Source organism: Sinohyriopsis cumingii, chromosome 12, assembly GCF_028554795.1.
Source record: "Sinohyriopsis cumingii isolate HCF-2022 chromosome 12, ASM2855479v2, whole genome shotgun sequence".
Classification (NCBI taxonomy): domain Eukaryota; kingdom Metazoa; phylum Mollusca; class Bivalvia; order Unionida; family Unionidae; genus Sinohyriopsis; species Sinohyriopsis cumingii.
Window position 1 is genome coordinate 39,883,991 of NC_142972.1, and position 26,289 is coordinate 39,910,279.

The 26,289-nt window shown below is 33.9% G+C and overlaps 2 protein-coding genes across 7 annotated transcripts in view; one reads left to right on the forward strand and one right to left on the reverse strand.

Annotated features, from left to right (window-relative positions):
• Positions 1-13,006, forward strand: part of LOC149786300 (DDB1- and CUL4-associated factor 6-like) — an 89,834-nt gene extending 76,828 nt beyond the window's left edge. For all 4 annotated transcript variants that reach the window (XM_089976684.1, XM_089976683.1, XM_089976682.1 and 1 more), the window contains one exon: positions 1,554-13,006. Coding sequence is in view for 3 of the 4 variants with exons in the window: in XM_089976683.1 (XP_089832809.1) it covers positions 1,554-1,624 (71 nt within the window). In the remaining variant the exon portion in view is untranslated. The remainder of the gene's footprint in view (positions 1-1,553) is intronic.
• Positions 9,069-26,289, reverse strand: part of LOC149786301 (PIH1 domain-containing protein 1-like) — a 34,615-nt gene continuing 17,394 nt past the window's right edge. For all 3 annotated transcript variants that reach the window (XM_089976686.1, XM_089976687.1, XM_089976688.1), the window contains exons 7-11: positions 23,913-24,006; positions 20,552-20,644; positions 17,305-17,392; positions 14,900-15,043; positions 9,069-9,159 (exon numbers count right to left, since the gene is read on the reverse strand). In XM_089976686.1, coding sequence (XP_089832812.1) covers positions 9,121-9,159; positions 14,900-15,043; positions 17,305-17,392; positions 20,552-20,644; positions 23,913-24,006 — 458 coding nt within the window. In that variant the 3' untranslated portion in view covers positions 9,069-9,120. The remainder of the gene's footprint in view (positions 9,160-14,899; positions 15,044-17,304; positions 17,393-20,551; positions 20,645-23,912; positions 24,007-26,289) is intronic.

Consider the following 26,289-nt stretch of genomic DNA (forward strand, 5'->3'; position numbering starts at 1 on the left):
TCACCTAATCAGATACAGAGATCAAATTATTAATATTATTGGATCATGTTCATAATCATCAGCAGCATCGATCTTGATTATATAGTAATCCCTCATTGTAATGCTGTCCATGGGGGTCACACAGTGTGCTGCCTAATAGATGAGACTACCTTATAATGAAGTACATTATATGTATAATTTGAATTGCTAACATGTTGACAAACTCAGCCGGTCACAGTCATGATTACCTGAACTCTTCTGATATCTTAATGATAAAACCTATATTCCAAGTTTGATCAGATTTTTGGATCAGAAACATTTCTTCCATAATGCTTTCAAGCAAATGTTGATGAACAGATGACAGCTGAAGGAACATACCTTAAGATTACTCAAAGTAGTATGTCTATGGGCTCAAAGTAGTATGTCCAGAGGTATATAAAAGAAAGGAGCAATGGTAGCTTAGTTGTTAGCATGCTGGGTATGGGTTGAAACTCTATCAGTGGATTAGACTGGGTCAGCTACTGTATTGTGGTCTTAGGCAAGGCACGTTACTCTGATTCCTCAGCACTGGTGTTGCTGTGTCATAAAACACATAACCAAAACCAATCATATAACAAAGCTCTGACAAGAAAAAGCCAAGTAAATTTTGTTTTAGTTCCCGGATGCATAATAAATGGAATTTTCTTCATCAAATGTTTTTATACAAGACATAATGCAGTGAGGACTTTTTTTTAGATCAGCATAATTATCAAATTTTCATTGTTCTTCTAGCTCCAGACTAAATTTATGTGCAACAATTATTAGGAATGTACAAGTCTAATTACAGTTCATTCCCATGGCATCCTCCAATCCATTCATATGAAATTTGTAATCTTTTACTCAATATAATCTGCATATTACAAGTATAGTTTTAGACACTGGAAATTGGTTAAGCTCTGGAAATTCCTTTTTGATCTGCATGCAGTCAGGCATGCATTAACAATCACCTGCATGTAAGGACCATGAATGAGAGTATTGAGGCTAAGTATGCTTGGTCCCATTAAATCAGTGCATATTAACACATATAGAGACCACATGGTCATATAAACCATTTCTGGATGGTTCCCAGAGTTGTTATTACATAACATGTTGTTTTGTATTTTGTGTACGTTGAGCTACCATTCTTGACTGAAAACTTTTATTACAGTTATAACAACTAACAGCGCAACAAATGCACTATAAAATTTGACACTTCAAATAGCCATAAAATGTTTCCCCTTTTGGAGCATAGCCCATGTACATATGAAAACATTATATTGACCAACCAAGGTGGCCAAACACTCCTCGTTAGTGTATTTACATCTATCATTTAATCATGTACAATTTGTACCGAACTACAAACATTGTAGATTTGTATCTACCATGTCATAATGCACTGTCACATCAGTGTCTCGGTTGTTCAAAATGTAAATCTAAGTAGAACAAACACCATAGACCCAAATCTGCATCTTCACCTAATGCAACTGCAGATACAGGTCAAAGATACTCACAGTTGTTTCCAGTATGCATGAGCAACATGTTTCTATACATTTTAGGTCGGGTAGTTCCTCCAAGTCGGCAGAATGAGGCGGAGAATGGGAGTTCCAATGATACCTCAGAGCAATAGCTGTGATTGACAAGCCTGTCTTGGTGGAAACTCAGTTTAGACAGTGATCATGTTGCTGTCTTTATTCATGCACACATATCCATAGGTCCATCAGTCCTTCCCCACCCTAGATTATCAGTAGTCAATGTTACAATTTTTTAGATTAATAGTTAAATCTTTACATTCTGGGTGCATATAAATGAACCATTATGCTTTTGACGTAATCACTACACTTCTTTTTACCTAATTATGTCATACACTCACTTGTATATGGATTGTGCCTTTTTGGTATTTAAAAACTTAATAAAGCAATAAAAAGTTGTGTTTGTCATTTTCATTATCATCTTTTTAATCCCACATTGTATAAATTTGACAGTATTCTTGAAAAGAAGATTGCTGCATAAGAATAACTTTAAAATACACTTGTCTATCATAGACCTGCATGTATTTCCTTATTTTCTGTTTGAAGCAGCCGTAAATGACACATTTCTAACAAAAAAGGATTTCTTCAATTTGAGAACTTGTCAAATAACTTCATTCTATTCTGGTATTATATTTAGCTAGCGTACCAGTCTGTACTTGAACAACCAATGTGCCATATGTTAAGTGAAACGGACTTTATCGATGTCACTCATGGATGATAAATTTCAAAACATTTTCAGATCATTAAATGGACAGGTCTGTAGTTCTTTACAAATTAAGAAAAGAAGAATATGACAGTAATATAGCACTCTGGTTTTGAGCACAGTGTCATACTCTTTGCACAATTTGTGTACTTCACTTTATCTTTATTCAGCGAAAGCTAGACATGTAGACTAGGTAAAGTGAGTGTTGCATATCAATAATTTGTCAGTGTGTTTTGCTTTTGTATTTGGTTCAAATCAAGTTGGATTTTGCCAGTTTGTGGCACGATTTTTAACCATCTGCAGATCCAGGTTAGTAGCAAAATTGAATGTACATTTTTCATACAGTTTATTGTAATTAGGGCTCAGATTACACTTTTTTGCAAGTTGGGTTACACTTCTACCTCTCTAGGGGTTGGCATGTGTGTAGATGAATGGTGGGCTGAACAAAAAAAAGGTTTCTCTTTTTGTATCGTAACAATGATGTACAGTTTTACACAACAGAATAAATATGAAAGAAATTTTTGAGTTGGTAAAGTAACAAGTGAAGCATTTACCTGTCAAGCTGTTGAACTCGACTGAGTTAAAGTATGCTACTACACAAAGAAGTAATTCATTGCAGTTTGCGATATTATAACTTAAACAGATTATTTTGCACTTCTATGTATTGCTTTCAAATGATAGTAAAGTATGCAGCAAGACAAAAATCAAGTAAAATTAATACAAGAAATTCTATTGTCACAAGTCCAAGCACCAAATATACTCGGCAGCAATAGAAACACCAAGTAATAGTGATATAAAACAAGAATGAAATGGATGAGAGATATTTAATGAAAAATTGAAACTTGAAGGATTGTGAAATTGTACGCTTAATAAAAAATTGAAACTTGGAGGAAGGATTGTGAAATTGTACCGTTTTTTTAAATATCTCTGGCTGTTTGTTGTGTATATATTCCATGAACATTGTTATAGTGAGGGATTGTTTATAGTTCCCCAGAATGGTGTTATAATGATAATAATGAGGAATTATTTATACATCCCACCCCAAACACCATGATAGAAAGGGATTATTTATAGGTCCTTTGAACGGTGTTGAAGTGAGGATTTATTTATATACCCTCCCAGCAGTGTTATTGTAAGGAATTATTTATAGGTCTGTGTTACAGTGAGGATTATTTATACATCTCCTAGTGTTATAGTGAGGAGTTAGTTTTAGGTCTCCAGAACTGTTATAGTGAGGAATTAAGTATAGGTCCACTGAAAAGGTGTTGTAGTGAGGAATTAGTTATAGGTCCCCTGAATGGTGTACTAGTGAGGAATTAGGTATAGGACCCCTGAACAGTGTTATAGTGAGTAATTAGTTATAGGTCCCCCAAACAGTGGTATAAATTAGGGATTTTATATTGCTCTCATAAACAGTCTTAGAGTGAGTGATTACAGTTTATGTTGTTGTAGCCCACCAGTTACTTAAATATGGTAAAGTGATAAAATACATCAGTTCTGGTTGAACAATTGTGCGATGTACCTTACTGTTTGATTAAGAGCAATGTTAAACATTTCTTTAATTCAGCTTAATCTGTCTTTCATCATATCTGCCTGGAGGGAGTAATATGTGTGTGTGTGTGATTAGGATTTTTAACGTAGCTTTAACAATGTTTCAGTCATATCGCTACGATGTCTACAGTGTGGCAGTTTATAGTGATGTCCAGCACTGGGACATCATGCCGCAGACATGTAGCATGATGTCCCACCCAGTCACATTATCCTGACACCAGGCCGACCAATCCTAATACTAACCTCTTAATGCTGAGTGCTAAATGACGCAGCTGTTTGTACCATTTTTGTAAGTCTTTGATATGACTTGACCAGGGATTGAACCCACAACCTCCCGCTACAGAGACAGACACTCTAACCACTAGGCCACTGGAGCAGTAGGGAGTAATATGAAAGCCTTGGCTCTGTTTTTGATGATAAAACTGTATTTAATGTCACAGTGAGGGCTTGGAAGAGATATTGCTCAATTATAGAAGACTAACTAATACTGACAATTTTGCAGAGGCCAGTAGTATTGTTAAAGAAATAATAATAATAATAAAAAGAATTTGCAACCTTATGCATGGCCCAGATATGCATTGTCTGAAATGATCGCAGGATTTTAAGTAAAATGTTAACTTAAAGTCTTGGCTTTGTTTTAAAAATTAGGTTTATATATTGCATAGAAAAATGCATATTAATTTTTGTATTTATCATGTGAAGCCTAAATGGCATTATGTACAGATATTGGTTATTAATTATGATAAAGAGTTATTTCCAGAGGAAATATTGGAGGAGTAGCTCAGTAATACACAGTTGTCCCTTGCTATTGACACCTTTTTATAATGCAATCCAGAATATAATGAGGGTATGTTCATGGGTTCCATTATACTGGGTGAAATTTATATTTTTTAAAATTTGTATGCTCAGATTTATTTTCCCTAATAATAGCTCTTCATTTATTATAGCTCATTAGAATGTTTTTTAAAACAAAATATACCCAGTCATGACTTGGTTATAGTGTACCCCATTGTAAGGCAGTATTGCATGTTACATTTTTTGTATAGTGAGGGACCCTTGTACTTAAAACAAGCAGGGACTCTTGCATGACTCTTGTGAGATCATTCTCATACAATGTTATGGTAAACTGTTTTTTTTCCTAATACCAGCACTAGGCTTTCTCAAAAATTGGAAAAGCAAGTTGAGGGATGAGCTAGAGTCTTACATCATTGTGATGACAATATGATATCTCATTTCATCTACACATGGAAATTTAATTGTCTTTCTCAGATGTACCTCCTACATTGGTAGTGATGTTAAATTCTTTCATTTTCAGCTTCCATTATTAATTTGGTCCGAGTAAATGCAAAAAAATCTCGAAAAATTGAGATTTTAGGCAAGAAATGTGATTGTCGTTTCACTTAAAGTTTTAGCAAAGTATTCTATTGATAAGTGATTAGTGAAGCATTTTATATGAGTTTCTTGTAAAGCAAAGCTCTTGTGGATCCATGCAAGTGTACATTGAACAAGATTAGAGGATTCAAGAATGTGCAATATGTTGAAAATACTTTAGGCTTTTGAAAATACTTTTGGTCTTTAAAAATAAATGTGTGTGGCCTTTTGCCGATCATCTCTTTCTAAAGAGACCACCAGAATCATGCATATATATATATTTACTTGTGTTATTTTAGCACTGCATTAGATGAAATTTGTGAATGTATGAAATAAATAACATACATATGTTGAGATTCATTCCTTTAACATGTACTGTACCAACTTCCACTTTGAGAAAGATATTGTTTCCACTGTAAGGTAGATATTGTTTCCACTTTGAGAAAGATATTGTTTCCACTGTAAGGTAGATATTGCTTTTCCACTGTGAGGTAGATATTGTGTTCTCTGTCTGCTGTATACTGTATACTCTATGGATTGTTTACATTTTGTTCAACTGTTGACCTCATTTGACACCTGTTTAATGTGTGTGTGTGTGTATATCTGTAGTCTTTTATATGTTTCTGTTTACATGTATGCTATTTATTAAATACTGGTAAATTTATTATTGTTTTATGAAAAAAGTTTCAAAATATGAAAATTTTTTGCTGGATTTAATATGGATGACGTGAAGTACACCTTGCTTGATAAGTAATTGTTAAATTGACCAGTTCAGGATTTAAATAAAATTGCTTGCTGTCTTAACTTTTACTTTTGGTTTTTGGTGAAAGACAAATGTAGATTATACACACCTGTTTCTTACAGATAAAACAAGATTATTATAACTTTTTGTCCATATTTTTTTATAACGATGCATGAGGCTGAGATTATATTGTTATGATGTTGTCTGGCCATCTGTTACCAATTTTGGTTCAGCACAATAACTAAATGACTAGAATTGTCCACCATGTACAGTTAGCTAAACTTTGTGGATAGCTTGCATTAAGGGTAAAAATGAACCCTTTTGATTTTGGGATCAAACGCTCAAAGTCACTGTAAATGAAGAAGCAAATTGGTTCCCATGCAATAACTCCATTTCTACAGCATGTACCTTCACCATTGTGTATAGTATGCACTTGGTGTAAGGAAAAACTCTTTCAATTTCAGGGTTAGAAAGATCAAATGTCAAAGTTTACTGAGATTAAAAAAAATATAAAAAGATTCTGCACAATAACTAGAGTTCTCCATCACATATGGATACCAAACTTTGTGGACAACTTGCATTTGGGATAAGGAAAAACAACTGACTTATGGGTCAAAAGGTCTAAGGTCAAGTTCATATTGACTGAAAAATATTAAGTTTCTTTTCAATAGCTTGAGTTCTCCATCAAATACAGCTACCACACTTTGTGGATGGCTTGCACTTTGGGTGATGTAGAGCTCTTGATTTTAAGGTCAGAGGCCAATTTAACTGTGATTAAAGAAGAAATAAGGGTTTCTGTGCAACAATGATTCCTCCATCATCTACTGTTACCAAATTTTGGGTGGCTTGCACTTGTGATAAGGAAAACCCCCATGTTTCCAGGTCAAGGTCAGTGGCACTGTGACTATATAAATCAAAATGATTTATGCATAGTACCATTGATTCACAAAGCCTGTCCATACTTATGGACGGCTTGCACTTGGTTTACAGAAGAAGCCTATTGATTTGGGGTCCAAAGGCCAAGGTCACAGTGACTGAAACGAAGAAATCTGGTTCCCGGATAAAAATAGTTATAGATCACAGACCAGAACCACACTGTGAATGATATACACTTGGAATAATGAAGAACACTGCTAATTTGGTGATCCAAAGCTAAAAGGTCAAAGTCACTGATTGAAAGAAGAAAAGTTGTTTTTCTCACAAAAAGTTAATTTGTCTACATAAAGGACTATTAAACATGGAATGGGCATATACTGTGCTGTTCGTGAAACTTTTGCATTATAAACAATGCCTTATAAACCAATTTTAGCAAGATTATTCCACTTGTGTAATAAAGAGAAATAACTTTCTTTTTTAAAAACAGATTTCTGTCAAAAGTTTGTTTTATTGCTTGATATAATTTCTTTATCAATTTACTTAGCTTGGAATATTATATTTATTTAGTTTATTTCCTTTCAAATTAGTTTAACATTGACCACTGTTGCTATGTTGTCTGCTGATAGACTTTTTACTGTCTATTCAAGGCTCAGTGTATAACATGGGTAAACATTATCATATTTTTGTATGCATCCAGTCACAGCAGTTGTCATAAAGATACAAAATAGAAGGTACTGGGTGTGCCCAGTTACCTGTATACAGACCGAAACAAATGACAACTCAGTGACCACAGAAAAAATTCTTTTTTCTCTCAGTTAGCAATGGCACATATATAAATGCACAGGTCCTTCAAGTATAAATTTTTTTACTGAATAATTTTCTTTCTGCCCTACCATAAGGAGTGACTAATGGAGGCAGGAACTGCACTGCCAGACTCTCACATGAAATGGTGCTGATTCAAACTGAGCTTGAGTCTTCTACCATTGTGCATCATTGGGCTAAATACTTTACACTGTCTCAGCACTAAATAACCTATTTGTAATGGTGTGCCATAAAATGTCAAAGCAAACCAAAGTAATCTGGTTATTCTACTGTTCTCTTTCATTTGATCACCAATACAGTCCTACCCGTTTATGTCGACATACGTGGATGTCGAGATAAGTGTTGGGGGGGGGGGGGGGGGCTGAAAAAAGATACAAGTTAAATTCATCAGTAAGGGGTGACCTGTCGCCAGTGAGTAGCATTTGGACTTTGAGAAAACAAACAATGGAAATTTTGAGTACATGAAGACAAAACCAGTGTGATATACACTTGTATATTCACAAATTACATTTTGGTTACCTTTGTGTAATAAAATCCACAATAAAATATTGCATCGGTCACATCCTGATATGAAAAACATTCACTACGATATTAATTGTCGGCATTAGCACATGGTTGCATAGTTTTTATTTACATGCTTCAAGTACATGTACTTAAATTGGCCTAGATTTTGGTCAGTCTGTTCCCGTCTTATTGAAACTACCAAGGGGATGGGGCTATTCACAGGGAAATGAAAACCTGTCAACAAGTTGGTTTAAACAGTACATGTATTTAGTTACAGAAGTCATCATGAAAAGTACATAAAAGCGAAGAAGAGATATGTGGCTGATATGATTACTGAAGGCATAATATTGTATACATTGACAAGTGCTAAATAAAGTTAAAAAGGAAACTGTCACAGCATAATAAACTTGTTTTAATCAATGATCACTTTGGAAAATGCAAGAATCAATCAGATTTCATTGCTTTTATTTAAGTCGCAGTGAGAGGCCAACTTTATAGGACCAAACAAAAGCCTGCTTTTTTTTGTCCAACCGTGACATTAAAGCCTGGTGGCAAGATCAACTAATTGTTGAATAAAGTACAGGTTGGAACTGGCCACTTGCCAACATAAATAATTAGGCGGTAAAGTTAAAGCCTGTCGGCAAGATCAACTAATTGTTGAACAAAGGATGGGTCGAAACTGGCAGCTTGTCGACATAAATGATTAGAAAACAAAGGATTTGTTCAAGCTGGGACCAAGGGCTTCTGTCGACATGTACCGGTACTTTTATTTTTTTTCTTGACATCGACATAAGCATTACAATTTTGGTAGTAATAGTAGACCAAGGGACCAGAACTTTGCTTTCTTGTCAAAATAGTTGGCTTGTTGACATAAGTGGGTAGGACTGTATTAAAATTTAGTCCAGTTTAATTTTTTCTGCTGTTAATTGCTGATAGTTGATAATTTGTAAATGACAAGAAGGAAAGGTGAAAATAATGCAAAAAATGTTTTTATTTTCAAAATTTTTTTAATTCAAAAGTGTATGTCAGCTGTCTGGTTGGACTGGCATTGTGACTGTTAGCACCTGAAAAAAATTTTGGTTAAAATACATAAGACAAATCTACAAATGGACGAGGATGAACGAAAGTTAAAATTGCATTGATTAGGTAGGTTGATCAATAATATCCTCTATAATGTTGAAACATTGTTTGACAGTATTTGTATATAATTTTAAATTATTCATTCAAAACTGAGCCCCATTAAAAAAATATAAAAAGAACTCAAGTGTAGCTTTAAGATCACTGCGAGGTATTAAGTCTATCTGTAAATTTAAAAACAAAATAGAACTGATGCAATAAGCACAGGTTCATGAATGCTACCTTGTGTGTAAAATTTTGATGATCTGAACTTATAAAAAATTATTCTCAAGTACAACACAGTGTTGCCACTAACATGACCATTGTCCTCTGTCACATCCCACTTAAAAGCTGAAAATGAAACCAAGTGTAGTACTGAGTCAATCAGAAATAAATCCAATAGTTCTGAAAAAATTACAAGTCACTCAAGGGCAAAAACTCTGTAAGAAACTGGCTAGATCTGCTGATCATTAAACTTGTACAACATCTTGAGAGCAATCATTGCAGGAAATTTGGCTGATGTCAAAGATGATGCTATAATATTAAAAATTCCCTGGGATGCATAACTATTCTAAGTTGGTCGACAGCCACAAATCCTTAATTAACCATCTATAGCTGCAATCTGGTCATGATTAAATTTCTCTGAGGCATTGCTGAGGAGAATAATTGTAGAATACATAGTTAAATTGGACAATAACTACTACGGTGTTCAGAAGTCTGTGAGATACCTATGTCATTTAGGGCTATTATTATGTAATGTCAAAATCTTGCCATTGTAGATGTGATCAAAGACCTTGCAATGAAGAAGATACACAGTGTTTTGAGTTTACATCAAACACAAAATGTGAATGCTTGTGTGGTCACATGCCAGTAAAACCTACTCTAAGTCTTTTAAGGACCATAAGGTCACAATCTGGTTATCTAAAATTCCTCCAAGATCTTGTTAAGCAGAAGATTAACTGCAAATTTGATTGGAATAAACAAAAAGTGAATTCTAGAATGTTCACAAACCCTTGGGATGCTCAGTCCGAGTTTGTCTCAGACCATAACTCTCCAAGAAAAAGAAAAAATGAACTTGTTATCAAATTGACACCTAGCTGAGGAGCATTTATTCAAACAATAAATGTGAATGCTTAAGTCAGACAAGGGTATGCATGATTGCTAATCATAATCATTTGCAATTACTAATTTCTAAGTAATCAAATGTAATTACAATCTGACTTTTTAATTACATTTAAGCAAAATTTACTCACAGTTAATTATATCTCTTAATCAACTTTTGATTACATAATTAAAGTGTTCATCAATATATGCTATTAAATTGAACTGATTTTAAAGTTTTACAAACTATGAAAAATAGCAAGCAACTGTTACATGCATGCAAATTACAATTTTGTTTAAAAGAACAGTATGTGATTTTTGATGTATAAATATTTCTTATCTTGCTTGCAGTTCCCTTACTCCAATCACATTGTTGATGTAACTTAAAACTGTCCATGTCAAATTCAAAAGCAGGTGGTTTCTATTATTAGAGAGAGGGGGTAGAAGCAATGCATTAAATAAATAGTGTGAAAAGGGGTTGTATACCTGCATCAGAAACTGGAGTTGCCTTTCATTATTCTGTGACTGGTATAGTTTGAAATCTGTATACATTTTATTTGCCTGCTAATTAAAGCTATGACTGATGCAAGAAAGATATGAATTAATATCCCATTTCATTTTGTATCAGGGGTCATTTAATATTTACAAAACTGGTAGGTGAAGTTTTGGTTCATGTGTTAATAACAACATCCACATTAAGCTTCTGTTCATTCTGTATTCAGCACATGCTTCTCACATAAACTGTCTTTTCATGTCAGTGAGTTGAGCAACTGGTTAATCCAGATATTGTTGAAATGTGAAGCCTAATCATGCAATAAAAATGTAAACTTCTGTGTATAATCATGATTAGTAGGAAAAGTAGTTTTCAATGGTGCACAACTAGAAATGACATTTAGTTGATGGATAAAAGGGAGCAATTTACAGTAAGAGAACAATATGTACATTTTATGATTTTCTAGTACACTAAACAAAATCTGTTAATAATAATAACGAGCATAATAAAACAATAAGATTAAAAAATGTAGTAAAATAATTAGTAACATGTTTGGAACATGATATTTATTTAGACAATTTTTTAAAGGTGAACCTGCATAGTTAAGTCACTTGTTTACATAGGCCATTTTTTTCCCCCATCGGTGGCCACTATTGAAGGTGTGACTTTATGTAGGTAAATTAGGGAAGAGTTTGAAAATTTATAGATAAATTTAGTGACTACAATTTTACAAATGGCCTCATTTGCCTTATTTTTATTTTAACATATATCGTGACTGTAAACAACATGCTCATGATGGTGAAGTTCCACTTTACACATTTTTTGCAGTTGTATAATAGAATATCAATTGTGTTTTTGATAAAGATAATACAATTTGGTATGCTCAAAGTTTAGAATTAATAATAGGAAAGTGAAATTCAGAGAGTATTCAGCACCAGTTGACCTCTGCTGCCAAGTCTTATATGATTAACAAATTTTCAAAAGAGTCTGAAGGTAACAAGCACCGCCTAGCAGTTCCATTGGTATTAGAAAACAGAATTTTTCACTGGAGTACATATACATATTTTCTTCAAATTCTGAAATACTTTTAGCTATGAAGATGCACTTATAGGTATCACTGTATCTCTCTTAAAATACACAATACCAAGAAATATGTTATTTTATATGAAATGTAATGAAAAGGAACCAAGTATATCTGATTATATTCCAAACAGTAATGTAATTAAACTTCCCAGAAGTGAGTAACTGTAATCAAGTTATTGCAGTTTTAAAAGTAACCGTACCCATGTCTGGCTAGAGTTTTATCAGCCAGCAGCATGCTGTGTGTAAGTTGATTGAGGACAGATAGTCTATAGTGCATGGTCAAAATCTAATCACTGAACTTGTTTGAGCTGTTGTTGATACATTAGTTTTTGAGTGAATCTGAAATCAAGGAAATATATAAGTCACTGGGATGCTTAAGTCATGTGAGGGCAATAAGCTGTGGAACTACAAACCAAATCTGATCATCATTGAACTTTTCCAGGCTTATGTATATTTGATTTAATTTATATCTGATTTGTTTGTTTTAATTTTTTAAAAATTCCATTACATGCTATTGTAATGGAATTTTATTTACTGGATTTTATATTTTCCAGAAATTCAGGTCAGTTTTACAAAAACCTAATTAGAACTTTGTATCTAAAAGCTGACCTAGTTCCTTACCTTATTTCATGATTTGAAGTAAACAACTTTTTATTATTTTTTATATTCTTTCTTAGTGTGGGATTCATAGAGTGAAATCGAGGCTGTACTGGGAGTACATGACTTTAGACATGTAAATAGCCTCTATGTTGTTATTTTGAAATTCTGGTTTTACCAGAATTGTGCAGTAGCCAGATTTAATAGTGATGTTTTGAGAAAATATTTCAGCTGGGCTTTTAAACACTTAGATGTCAAGGTGTTTTTTTCTTCTGTTGTGACCAGTTGGAGTTAAATTTTTATTTTTCTTCAAATTATTTGGATTCAAGGGATTATTTTTCCTGGAAATATTTGTGCTCAGAAATAATTCTTGGACAAAGATAGTTATTGAAATTTACAAAATTCTAACACAGGAATATTATTTTCTGTGGTTTTTGGATTTGATTCTTAAAACCGTAAGTTCTTTTTCTCATTTTTACCTTGTTTTTCTGGGGAAATAAATTGTTTGTAAATTTTACAAAGCTTGTTGTCTTTACTTTTTTCTTGTTACTGTTTATGAGGGCCTAAACATGTAACAACAGCAAAGTTTATTTAAATTTAAATAATGCAGATGGTTGTCCACGAGTTTGTGCATAAGCAATGCCAGTGCTGATATAGTCATAACTCTTAAGAAATGTGCAGTGTTCTAAATATCCAACTTATCCAAGCTCTTATAGAGATGAAGCTTCACACAAAATTTGGTTTAAATTTAATGAAAAATATGGAAGCCAGTGTTCACAAGGTTTTGCAGTGGAAATACTTAGGTGAAGACATTCAAGGGTCACAAGTCTGCAGTATGTGCAGCACAATTCATCAAATTATTCCGAGCACTTGCTGAGGCAAAGCTTCACAGCCAAATTGGTTAAAATCTGGTGATAAATATGGAGACAATAGAATTCATATGGTGAACTTCTGGAAGTACAGGCAGTCATCTTGCTTTAGTCGCAAGGGGGCAAAAACAAATCTTTGAGGCCTAGAGAAGCTGGATGCACTAATTGTTTACATACTTGCTTTGCATCCCAGAAATTTTAAGTTCAGATATTTCAACTAATTATTTTAATGTTCCTGGTTTCTCTTGCATGCTGATAAGTTTTCTGTAAGCACTGCAATTTTGTTCTTATGATCTTTCAGGGCTTGTACATAGCCTTCTGGAGTTGGTCTCACCTACATAAATGTGTGTGTGTGTGATTTGGATTTTTAATGTAGCTTTAACAATTTTCAAGTCATATTGCTATAATGTCTGCATTGTGGCAGTTTATAGTGATGTCTAGCACTGGAGTATCATGTCAGACATGTAGCATAATGTCTCACCCAGTCACATTATCTCGACACCAGGATGATCAGTCCTAACACTAACCTCTTAATGCTGAGCGCCAAGTAAGGCTGCTGCTAGTACCGTTTTTTTTTTGTCTTTGGTATGACTTAACCGGGGCTCAAAACCATGACATCCTGCATGCGAGGCAGATGCTGTAACTACTAAGGCAGCTGGAGTGGTCCTCCACCTACATAAATAAAAAGTGATACCTATCTATCACTTTTTATAAAGGGGACAGCAGCAACAACATTGTCCAGATTCTATCTTAAAATCTTATACTCAGTTTTTGTAAGTATGACATATTGGAAATGTGGGGTATACATCACTGCACTGATTCAGGCAGAACTGCATTTCATTGAGCCTTTAGTAATGTAAGTTGTTTGAGCCTTTATAATCAGAGGGCTGAACATTTAAAATAGGCAATGTACCTACAGAAGGCGGTTCTGATGGATAATATAACCTCTCTTGACCACTCTTAAAATTAGACAACTCGCCAGTAGCAACCATTTTCCCCCCATCTTAATTGGGTACTTTATATATGCAAAGAGACCTTGTAACACAAAATGCCCCATGAGATGTTATCTTGACCAACTCCAGACACCTTCTAATCTGGAGTACTCCATGTGACCATGTGATCTATAGTTGCAGTACCTTATGATACCTTGTAATTTAGAGTACTTCACGAGACGTAATATACGAGTACCCAAAGAGTCCTTATAATTCTGAGTACCCCATGAGACCTTGTAATTTAGAATACACCAAGAGAACTTGTAACCTAGAGTACCCCAAGAGGCCTTGTAATTTACAAGAGTACCCCAAGAGGCCTTGCAACCAAGAGTACCCCAAGAAACTTTCTAACCTACAGTACCCCAAGAGGCCTTGTAATCTAAAGTACCTGCAAAAGACCTTGTAATCTAAAGTACCCCAAGAGGCCTTGCAACCAAGAGGACCACAAGAGATCTATTAAACAAAGAGTACCCCAAGATGCAAAATTCTACATGAAATCATTTGTTTTGCTGGAACTGTTATTAAATTTGAGTAAATTTCTATGAGATCTTACTCTTGTCTTCCTGTTAAACTGAGCTCCACAATCCTCCTGTATGACATTGTAAGGTATATAGATGTCCAGGTAGTATGCATTAGATCTTGTCTGCAATAAAATTCTATCCTCGCCAATATCAACAGTTAAACTGCTAGCCACTTTCTGCAAAATGGACAAGATGTTATTTAACATCTATTTTTTGTGCAAGCTACATGTCAAAACATATGTATTTGGGAGAAAATACTCATAAGAATTGTTACTTGCCTGATTTTTATAATTTATATAAAAAAAATAGGCGTAATAAAGTTTATATTTTTATATATATCTATCCTTTTAACAAAAGTCACTTGAAGGGACTGAACCTCTAGGGGATGAAAAGAATTTCCAGGAATCCAAGATAAGATTTCATTTTAATTCCCATGTATTGAATCTATCTTTAATATTGTTGAGAAAGTCCAATATACCAAATTTTCCAAATTAAAACATTCACAAGATACCAGTAAGTACTACAAAAAATTCTTTGTCATGGTCGTTTCTTGAACAGAAAATCACTGATATTGTCTTGGACAATGTCAAGATATACCTACATGTTAAAGTTTGGTTAAATCGATAAACAATTATTTTGGAGGGAAAAACAGTTATTTAAACATTAGACCTAAAGGTATTCATCAGATATATATCTACCAAATGGGTTTATTAAACATTAACTCATATCTGTTTGTGTTATCATGCTCATAAGCCAATACAAACATGTTAAATCATTGTCAGAGTACAGACTATTAACATCTCCCTGTAATGCAACTACATATAGTCTGGTTAAAATTTGTATATATGCACAAGTCACATAAGCACAATGAAAAACAAAAATGCAAAAAAAAAAACTTTGATGACCCAAGGTCATTTTGGTGTAGTATTCAACTCCATAAAAGGGCAGATATGCTGGTGGTCATCTGTATCATTTTCCTTCAGAGCCAATTAAACATTGCAAGAATATTTTTTTGGGTGGAAACTGGGTGCCACCATTCATGTAAGAGGAATAATAATAAGATTTTTTTGATGGCCATGAATGTGTTTTGTAGGTCTGATATGCACCATTATTATTCAAAACTAGTTATGGGGTAAAGGTGGCAACCCCATGTTAATAAGTTCTGTTCAGAATAAGTACCCATATATAGATTTTAAGATGGCCATCAAGGCAGCCATTTTGGAGGCTGGATCAACATCATTTTAATATATTAATAACTATATATTTCAGGAAAGAAGCAGAGGGATGGGTAATTTTTAAAATTTTAGGATGTCACCTTAGCATCATTTTCATTTAGGTAACTAGTGTTTTACAAAACAACAACATATGTGGGATATTTAGTGCTGAAGCAATTTGAATAAAGTGCTTTGCCCAAGAGGACACCATGACAGCCAACCCAGGCTAGTCCAATGGAAGGGTTTGAACCTACACTCTTTCAGTCATAAGTCTGATATATTAACCACTGAACTACTGCGGCTCATGCCTCCATTTTTCATCTCTTATCACAGAGAGACTGGGTGCATCATGCCTATTCTACATTCCTGAACAGGCATGGGGTTTTCATTTAGAAACTATTACCAGTGTCTGATAGGTAACATTTTCACTAAGGTCCAACTTGATATCATAAGAAATCTAACAGCAAAAATCCCATGTTGATATTGGTTCATGATTCAGTATGATTAGTGTTACCAAGATTTGCTGCTATGGTGCTGTGAGATTGGCACCGTATTCATTTAGGACCAACAAGACATCAGACAAAGAATTTAAGTGAAAACCTTGACTTCATTCAGTCAGATACTTAGGATTCAGTAGTGGTAGCATTTTTAAGGTGGCTTGTGTATTGGCCATACTGGATGTCAGATCAGCATCATTTTCAATTAGGACTAACCATAAATCAATGAAGTCTTTGGATGAAAACTTCATGTTGATATGACCATCAGAAGGTGCAGCACTAGGAAGATTTTCAAGATGGCCACTGAGGCAGCCATACATCATGTCCAGTTGGCATAGTTATCATATAGGAAAAACTAGACCTTGAGATGAATAATTGTTAAAATATTCATGGCAGTTTTTAAGTAGTGATAACAATTTTATGCTAATTGTTTACAGACAGATGGAAGGACAACAGGCCATCACATAGACATTTTGGTCTGTGACCATCAGAGCTAAAAGTCACTTTAATTAGACATATATGCTATATCATGAAATACAAAATGTGCAATCCACTTCTCCATATTACACTCCTGTTACATCATCAATACCTGACAAGGTCATATTTTCAAGAATATTTCATATTATGTGTGCATGAGCCACACAATTCTGTTTTGCAAAATAGGAAATGAAAAGAGAGGTTTTAAATATTAAATTCCCATGAGTTTAGAAGTCAATGGGCACTTACAAGTAGAGGGAGATTTATTTCAGCAACCAAAAATTCTGGATGCCCTCCAGGAGGTTCCTGTAAGATTCTGAAGTCTGGCTGTCTACCTCTGAAATAGATAAACTATTTCATTATTTGATAATAAAGTAATGAAACATTATATCCATTTATTAATGAGTCAGTCATTTGATCAAGCAAACAAATAACTGATTATTCTTTATCTCCAAACAAGCAACATAATTTTCAAAGGAAAATGACAATTACTGATTACAGTGTTTGTACTTTTCAATACAGCTGGTGAAATTGATGAACAATTGCACGAGTTTGTGAGCCGCAGGTACTTCGGGCAAGACCACAATACTGAAAAGTGCAATAATTATTTAATACTAACTTTGTTAAATGATGATTGGATTATAGCTGCTTTTTAATAAAATTTAAATTAAACATACCTGTGAAAATAAATCTTGTTGAATTATTTTCAACAATGAAACCTGCATATATACATGTTTGGTAGACAATCATATATACAGACAAGATCAGTGTGTGGGTGTGTGTGTTTTCGAGTTTAAACAAAGCTTTAAAAAAATTTCAGTCATATCGCTACAATGTCTGCAGTGTGGTAGTTTATAGCGATGCCTAGCACTGGGGCATCATGTCGCAGACATGTAGCATGATGTCCCACCCAGTCATATTATTCTGACACCAGGCCAACCAGTCCTAACACTAACCTCTTAATGCTGAGTGCCAAATGAGACAGCTGTTAGTACCATTTTTGTAAGTCTCTGGTATGACTCGACAGGGGATCAAACCTATGACCTCCCGCATCCGAGGCAGACCTCTAACCAATAAGCCACCAGAGCAATCAACATTCACTACGTATTCAATCTTAATTTGTATAATGGTTACTCTAATGTGAAAGTACAATAATTTTAAGAGAGTGGCTTTTGTTTCAAAGATAAATTAAAGAAATTAATTGGTATGTTGGCTTCTGTACTCTGAAATAGTACAAGTAAGCTGTTGAATGAGTTAAACATTACAAACCCCCAAGAATCACTATAAATCAAATGCATGGGTCAGCTTGCAAAAGTAGTGCATGCCAATGCTAACAGCCATAAATTAATTATAATCTGTATTTATAATAAATTAATAATTTTTTTTATATTAAACTCTTTAGACATTATTCTTTGGAAAATTACTAAAGAGATAATGAATTCGGCATATGAAGCAAACTTAAGACAAGAGCTCTGTAATTTATTTTGCCCATTACTGTAATTCAGGAATTCTTCCTGACAGAATAATTTGATTCATGAGGTCTTCCATTTCTTTGCTATTTCTACAACCATGTTAATAAGGGCTGTTCCAGTCATCTATACATGGTACCCAGAGAAGGCAGTTTTTACAAAATATATACCAGGATACTTTGATTTCACAGAGTGCATGTTAAGATGATAAGAAAATTCTAAATTGCATCTATGGATGAGTACCCCACATTAAAAATGTCTTCCCTGGGTCGCATGGAGGTTTTACTGGAACAGCCCAAACGCATATCTATTTAATATGAAATATATTACTGCGTCTTTTTTTTTTTCCATTTTTAACCAGACTACCACACAAATGCCATGCATTTATAGGTAAATGAATAATGGCATTTAATATATTGAAAAGGTAAAAGCTTAAACAAAATGGTAAAAATAACTCTTCTGGCTTTAGTGTTAACTTAAAAATATTGAAGGTCAGTGTGGACAGTATAGATCAGGGATTCTGAAATTGTAATGTCCCTTGCTGAATTTCTTCCTGAAAATTAAGTGGCAGCCATACATTTGTGAATTTAATATAGAAGCATTCAATGTTGATATAACAAGTTGTAGCAAAAACTAAAAAGTTGATATATTTATTAAATGTACTGGTAATTGCATCATTTTCAATCTTCGATCAGCTTTTGCTTTAGTGTTAGTACTACCCTTCCATGATTAAATGGTTTAATCTCAAACTAATTATTTTTTTTTTAAATTTCACACAACAACAGTATTTTTTCATTCCAGTCTACTGTTTTTAAAATTAATTATAAATAGATAACAACCTTGAAAACACCTAACACCTAATTCATGGGTATTTCCAGTGAAGTTGAATTGTGACTTTTACTAGACTAGAAGCCCAAATAAATTTTGAAGAATGATAATGAATATTATCTGTTATTGCTAGAATCTATTTGTTTTAATATTTATTTTGTTCTAACAATAGATGGCAATACAATATAGTAATAACAAAATAAATGATGCAAGGGACTGATGTAATCTCCATTGTACAGACCCTACAGAGATATTATTCGATTATAGTTATTTTATTAGTCCAAGAGATAAGCTTTCACACCATTTGTGTCTCATGTTATAAGGTTATAAAGTGTTTATGTAATTGGGGAAAAATAATGACCAAACAAACGTAGTCATTTATACCTCTACTGATTGTCCGAGAAAGAAAGTTTTGGCAGTATAATTGATAATAAAATCAAAGAGAATTTGATATAATGAAATTTGAATAACCCTATGACTAATGTCCAGTTAAGCAGATTATTTTGCTGGTCAAAATCTCTGATCTTCCAGGAATATTTAGCATATAGTGATTTAAGGACCTCTTGATATGCATGTGATGTAACATTATTGTATACAGTGTTGTATCGTAACTAACTTGATGTTAGATGGTGTCACAAAGCAAAAAACTTATTGTGTCCTATGCGTGCTTGACAGTAGCCAATACATGCTTGACAGTAGCCAATACATGCTTGACAGTAGCCAATACATGCTTGACGGTAGCCAATACATGCTTGACAGTAGCCAATACATACTTGACAGTAGCCAGTACATGCTTGACAGTAGCCAATACATGCTTGACGATGCTCAGTAAGTGGAAAATTACTGCATTATTACACCTAATGCATCTGCATAGGAATTTGGACAAGAGGTATATAATAAAATCAATAACACAGAAGGTCTGCTTTTAGCTGAAATGACTTTTAAAAAATAAGTTGATACAATAAAGTTTCATAAAAAATTCATTATTAAATTCATTTGCTGAGTTCATAAGCTCACTCATTCAAAGATGATATTATCAAACTGATAATGTAAAACGTTTGCTGAAAATTTAAACAATTCACATAAGCTGATCCAAACAACTGAGGCTTATTAATCTAGATTACAAAGAAAGATTCAGATTCAAGTCATGCAAACATTTTCATCTTCAAAAATAAGTCACAATAATTAAGCTGTCTTACTTTGATTTCATATCTTCTTTGAAATCCATTTCTTGTATCAGAGGGGGACGTCTTTGCATTTCTAATGAAGGAGGTGAGATGTCCTTATTGCCCCTTTGTAAAGAAAAATAAAGACATCTGAATACATTTTCAAACAGGCAATTCAATAGGTCAAGCAGAACTCTTCAGCACTGCAGGATTATCTACCATATTTTATCCAGTTATCACTAAACTCATCAAAAGCAATACATGCATGTATATAAGTGTCCCCAACACTGGAAGTTTTCCAACTTGTAGATGGATTGCAATTCCAAAACTGCTGTGTGACATAACATGTACAGTGAAGATTAACCAAACTTTTTGGATTTAAGAACTGTCTCATGGATACCAACACACCTAACAAGATGGTTTAATTGAAGAAACATAAGTTCTAGAGGCAGTGGCAAATTTCTTATTCTTACTGGGACCCTAAATGTATCTGAGAAAATGTGACAATCAAATTAGATATGGTATTTTTAATTTATTTTCTCTTATATGAGATCCAATGAAATCTTTCATAGATTTTTCTGCTGAAGAAAGATTCATGATTGTAAGGGCTAATTTCTTATTCAAACAAGGGCTTTAAGTCAAATCTTTATTTCAACTGATGGAAAATGATACTTGACCCTGGTCTTTTTCATATTAAACATCATAAAGAATTTTGTTTTAATCTACAGAGTCCTTCAAATTTTCTTTTAATGAATGATATGAATGACAGAAGGAAAAGCGGCAATGAACTATATGCGGCAACTGCATTATACCTGTCCAGAATGTAACCACAAGGAAAATATAAAAAGGTTGTGGTGTGATTGAGCCATGTGCTTGAGATAAAGGTCCTGACTGCCCTTAGGGAAAAATCACCTCCACCATCCCTCTCATTAACTGTTCAAATATTAGCAACTAAATTTTAACAATTCAGGAACAAACAAAAAAAACTCTTATGTTCCAAAATTGTTGGGATAATTGACCTGGGGATAAGTGAACTGCAAACTAGTCCCAAACTATTATCATCCTCCATAAAATAAGTGGATATAAAAATTAAATTGTGCATACTGTATATACTCGCATGTAAGTCAAATCCAACTGCAAACTGTAGAGAATCAGATCAGCCAAAGTTTAATGTGCTGGCATATCTTGGTCACTGCAGTTAGGATTAATCAAAAGAACAAACAACACAGACATCAATCAGTGAACAGATTAGTGCATATGTTGTTTGCAGCTGGACCCCACCTTGTGAGTATATAAGGTATTCATTGATATGTCATCCTATTCATAGCAATTCTGATAAAGCAACAGATGAATGAACTAGACTGTCCCTGCACTGAATGATACTTTATGCGGTCAGAAACTTTTAGAACATATATCGTGGACATTGAAGAATATGTCAACTTTCTTAGTATACTGATGCAATATTAGCTACTTGGATCAGAACCATCCCCATCTGCAAAGAATAAACGTTGGATGTGATTATTATAATCAAGAATATATTTTTTTAAATTCATGTGTATTAAAAAGTCAGTATTAAAAAAGTTTTAAGACTATATAAAGGATAACAGGATAGAGAATCTGATCCCAGAATATACTGGAGTCAGCATATGTTAAACAAAAGAGAGTACTTTTAACTTCATATTTTATCTTGCAAAATATTATAAAGTTTAGCCTCAAAATGAAGTTCTACTGACTTATCACTTTTCCCTGATACAATAATGGAGAAGGATGGCATGACAAAACGTTAAATAAGGGACCATAACTTTAACCTAAATGAAGCAGAGGAGACATGCCTGAATAAGAACATTATTTGTCTCTGAGATAATGAACATAATATATAACATCATAACATTTCCAAACATTCTAAAACTATGATGTTGGTCTGACAAGTAATTTACAATGTTAAGCTCCAAAATGATTTAAAAGGCCCATAATTCTGTTAAAACTTGAACATTAGAGGTGAAACCCTGAAAGGAATAGCTAGGTCTATTGCACAGTTTTCATATGAATTTGCATCAGGATATACTGAGTTGTCCATACGCCATGCTGGATACAAGCAAATTCCAAACCCAAATTATGGAATTATTAAGAAGGCCTGTTAAAAATAAGTAGAAGAGACAAAATCCCCTAAAATAAGGCACATTTACAATTATTAGACAATGTTCATGCCAGTTGTATAAGGATATATTAGATGGTTTCTGAGTAATGCTGGTACCAAGGAACTGCTTTTATGACAAACAAAAACGAATCAGAAATGACACTAACTCTGTAAAATATGATGTTACCAAATGGCACTGAATTATGTGTTGTTGTTGTTTTGGGTTTAGTGTCATTTTTCTGTGCAAGATAGGTTATACATGGTGGCCAGTATAATTGGTAGAGGAAGAACCCAGGAAAACACCATAAAAACTGACCCATGAGAAGCTAATGGAAGCTTTCTCACATACCCACTGGCTGTGCCTGAGACTCAAATCCTTCTAGTTGTTGTTGTTGTTGTAGTGTTTAACACCATTTTTCAGCACAAGATAAGCTATACATGGCAGCCAGTATAACTACTGGTGGAGGAAGAACCCTGGAAAACCCTGGGAAGAACCACCAACCCATGAGATGATACTGGCAGGCTTTCTTGTGTACCCATGTAAGCTGAGCCTGAGATTCGACCCCACACAGACAGAGATGAGATGGCAGTGATCAGTAAAGGCAAGTGCTTTAGACCAATCTGCCAGCGGGGCCCTCACTGAATTATATCAAAGAGTTGCTGAACTATGCTAGTTACAATTAGTGTGGATGGTAAGATGGACAGGTAGACAGAAAGGTAATCAATACAGGGCTCCAACAAAGCTTTCACAGAATGTGTAATTAAGATTTGTATTCAATATAATACTCATAATCAGCCAAACACAAACTCTATCATGACCATATAATATTACACACAATAAAAATGAGCTTTTGGAGCATGGATACCTACAACAGTGAATTAAGAAACTGACTTGCATGTAAAACTTGACATGGTGTTATTGACAATGAGATGGTGGCTGGATTGACAAATAAGAATAACACAGTATGCTCCTAATGAACCAAAGCTGTTAGACATTATGTAGATTAAATAACATAATGACATGATAGATTTAAAAATAGTATGATAATCAGAGGCAAGACTGAGTCTGATTAGATAGACAACAGGCCCTCATAAAACAATTGTATAGAGATATCATTGGGAGTGTTTTTGTATGCTATTGATCCCCCTGTCCAAATGTGCAGCACAAACTAAAAGCAACCCTACCCTTTTAACAAATATATTAAAATCTAATACCATAAAGTAGAATGTAAATATATATCTGTAACTCCGACTCACTCATCACTTTCCATTATTAATGGCTTAGACTGAGTCCTCACATTTTGTTCAGCTAAATGTCCAACAAATTTTCTGTTCTTCAGTATGACCCACTCTGAAAAAAGATAAAATGAATTAACAAAAGGCATGAATCTAAACATCGGGACATTCCAATTTTCAAGACACCATACTTTCAAACTTTATAATTTTCAACTGTACATAAATATTCCAGACACAAAGTATGTTTTGTATGCAGATGGAAATAGTTAAGTTCAAACAAAAATTTTCCAGTATTTAACAGCAGATGACTTATTCATCTATTTGATGACACTTGAAGCTGCTTTGAATATCCATAATATAGTACAAGTGCCTTTGGCCTTCCCAGTATTTAAAAAAAATCTTTCTAACAGTTGAAAGGTCTAGAAACTGGGGAATGGCCGTATCTAAACAACTTCTAACCATGAACTAGGATGTGGAAGGAAAACAATAATTTTTACTTTCCATATATAAGACATTAGGAATGAAACTAAACTGACTTTCCAATGTAAAGGCCATGAAATCTTCAAGACTGACGTACACTGATTATGTTCAGTTATTCATTTGACTCAAACAGGATCTATGCTCATATTTACTTCTGTACATCTACATAAGCTAAAAGAAAAGAAAGAAAATGGAACTGCAACTAGTATTTTTTATTTGTATAAGAACACATTATCACAGAAACGTTCTTTATTGGCAAGCAAGGATATAATGCAACCTAGTCAATCTAGCCCATTTCTGAGCAGCATTGAAAGTAACAGGTACAAACAATTGACAAAGTCAATGACTTATACTTATGGAACACAGTAGCACTCAGATGTACATCCCATTATCAAGTTTCAGGTCTTACCATAAGAAATGCCTATAGTAATGCAAACCAATATTTACAATTAAAATGAAGGACAACCTTTATAAGTCTGCCTTTGGAGTGCCTATGGTACTGGAAAATGTCAAGAGGGATGAGTCTCAATCAAGTACTTAAAGTTCAGACCACAAAAATGCCTCACCTGGACATGCTTTTATATGACAACATTCAACTCTGAGGCAAAACAATAGAGATGTGGACAAAATTTCAATCATCAGGACAACAAAAAAAGACAAGTACCATGAAATGGCACATTATACACATGACTTTGTTTAAAGTGTAGTGCAAGTAAAGCAAGGTTGATGCGGGAGATTACTGATCAATGGGTCACAATGAACCAGACTTTTGGTCAATCTAAGAAGTCTTAAACTAAATTTACTGTGCAGAAACCTTCTTAGATTTACAATGACAATAACTTCTGACCTTCAGACTGCAGAATCTATAAGCTTCTTTTATCACCATAAGTGCAAGCCATCCACAAAGTTTGACCAAAGAACTCATTCTAGAACAAGCAGTTGCAACTTTCTCCAGGGTAAGGCCTGATAAGCAATTTTTAAAACCATACCATACGATGTAAATAAGCAGTTAATGTCAGGCTGCAGTATGAAGGTTGCACATGCCTATGCTAGAACACGTTATTCCGCAAAAACCCATTTTTCCTTCATTTACAATATTCTTACACTTGGAGTACAGTGGAACCCCACTATAATGCGATAGGGGTTAAAAAAATTGGCTTGTGTTAATATCAGGGTCACATTAATGTGGGGTTTTACAGTATTTTACTTTTTTTCAGAGAACAACTCATGTAAATGATGAAGAGGGTATCAACACTGTTTACTATCGTGCCGTCGTGGCATGCAGTTCATCCATAATGCACGTAATTCCAATGAAAAATTGCACACAGATTTACAACATTACATTTTTTTGTCCCATACCATTATGTCTGAATTCAAGGTCTAATATACAGTGCGAACTGAGTATTAACACCGTTTACTTGCCGTCTGATATCGTACCATCAGGGCTTGCAATTAATCTATAATACATGTAATTCCATTGCAAAAATTGTATAAATATTTAAACTATTCAATAATTTGTCACAGATCATTATGTGTCTGAATTCAATGGGAAAAATTTACGGCAAACTTAGGCTATGAAAGATGAAACATGTGTACGGTTCATTACACTCCAGGGTCTATGAATGGTGTCTGTACAAATTTCATACTGCTAAAATTTTCTCATATGTGTTTCCGTGATATATTTATCCATTGCAAATATCCAATAATTAACGCTTGTACGCCTATTCGTTTGAATGACTACAGCAAGAATAATTAACAATCGACACATGCTTTCAGCATGCATATAACGTTTACTTCAGATTTTGTGAATGTCGAAAGAAACATGTGAAAACTACTCTACTAATCACTGAGCAAAGTGCAGAGAACAACTTGCATTTGTGAACTTGCTTTTACATAAAGGTAAAATATTTTTATAAAA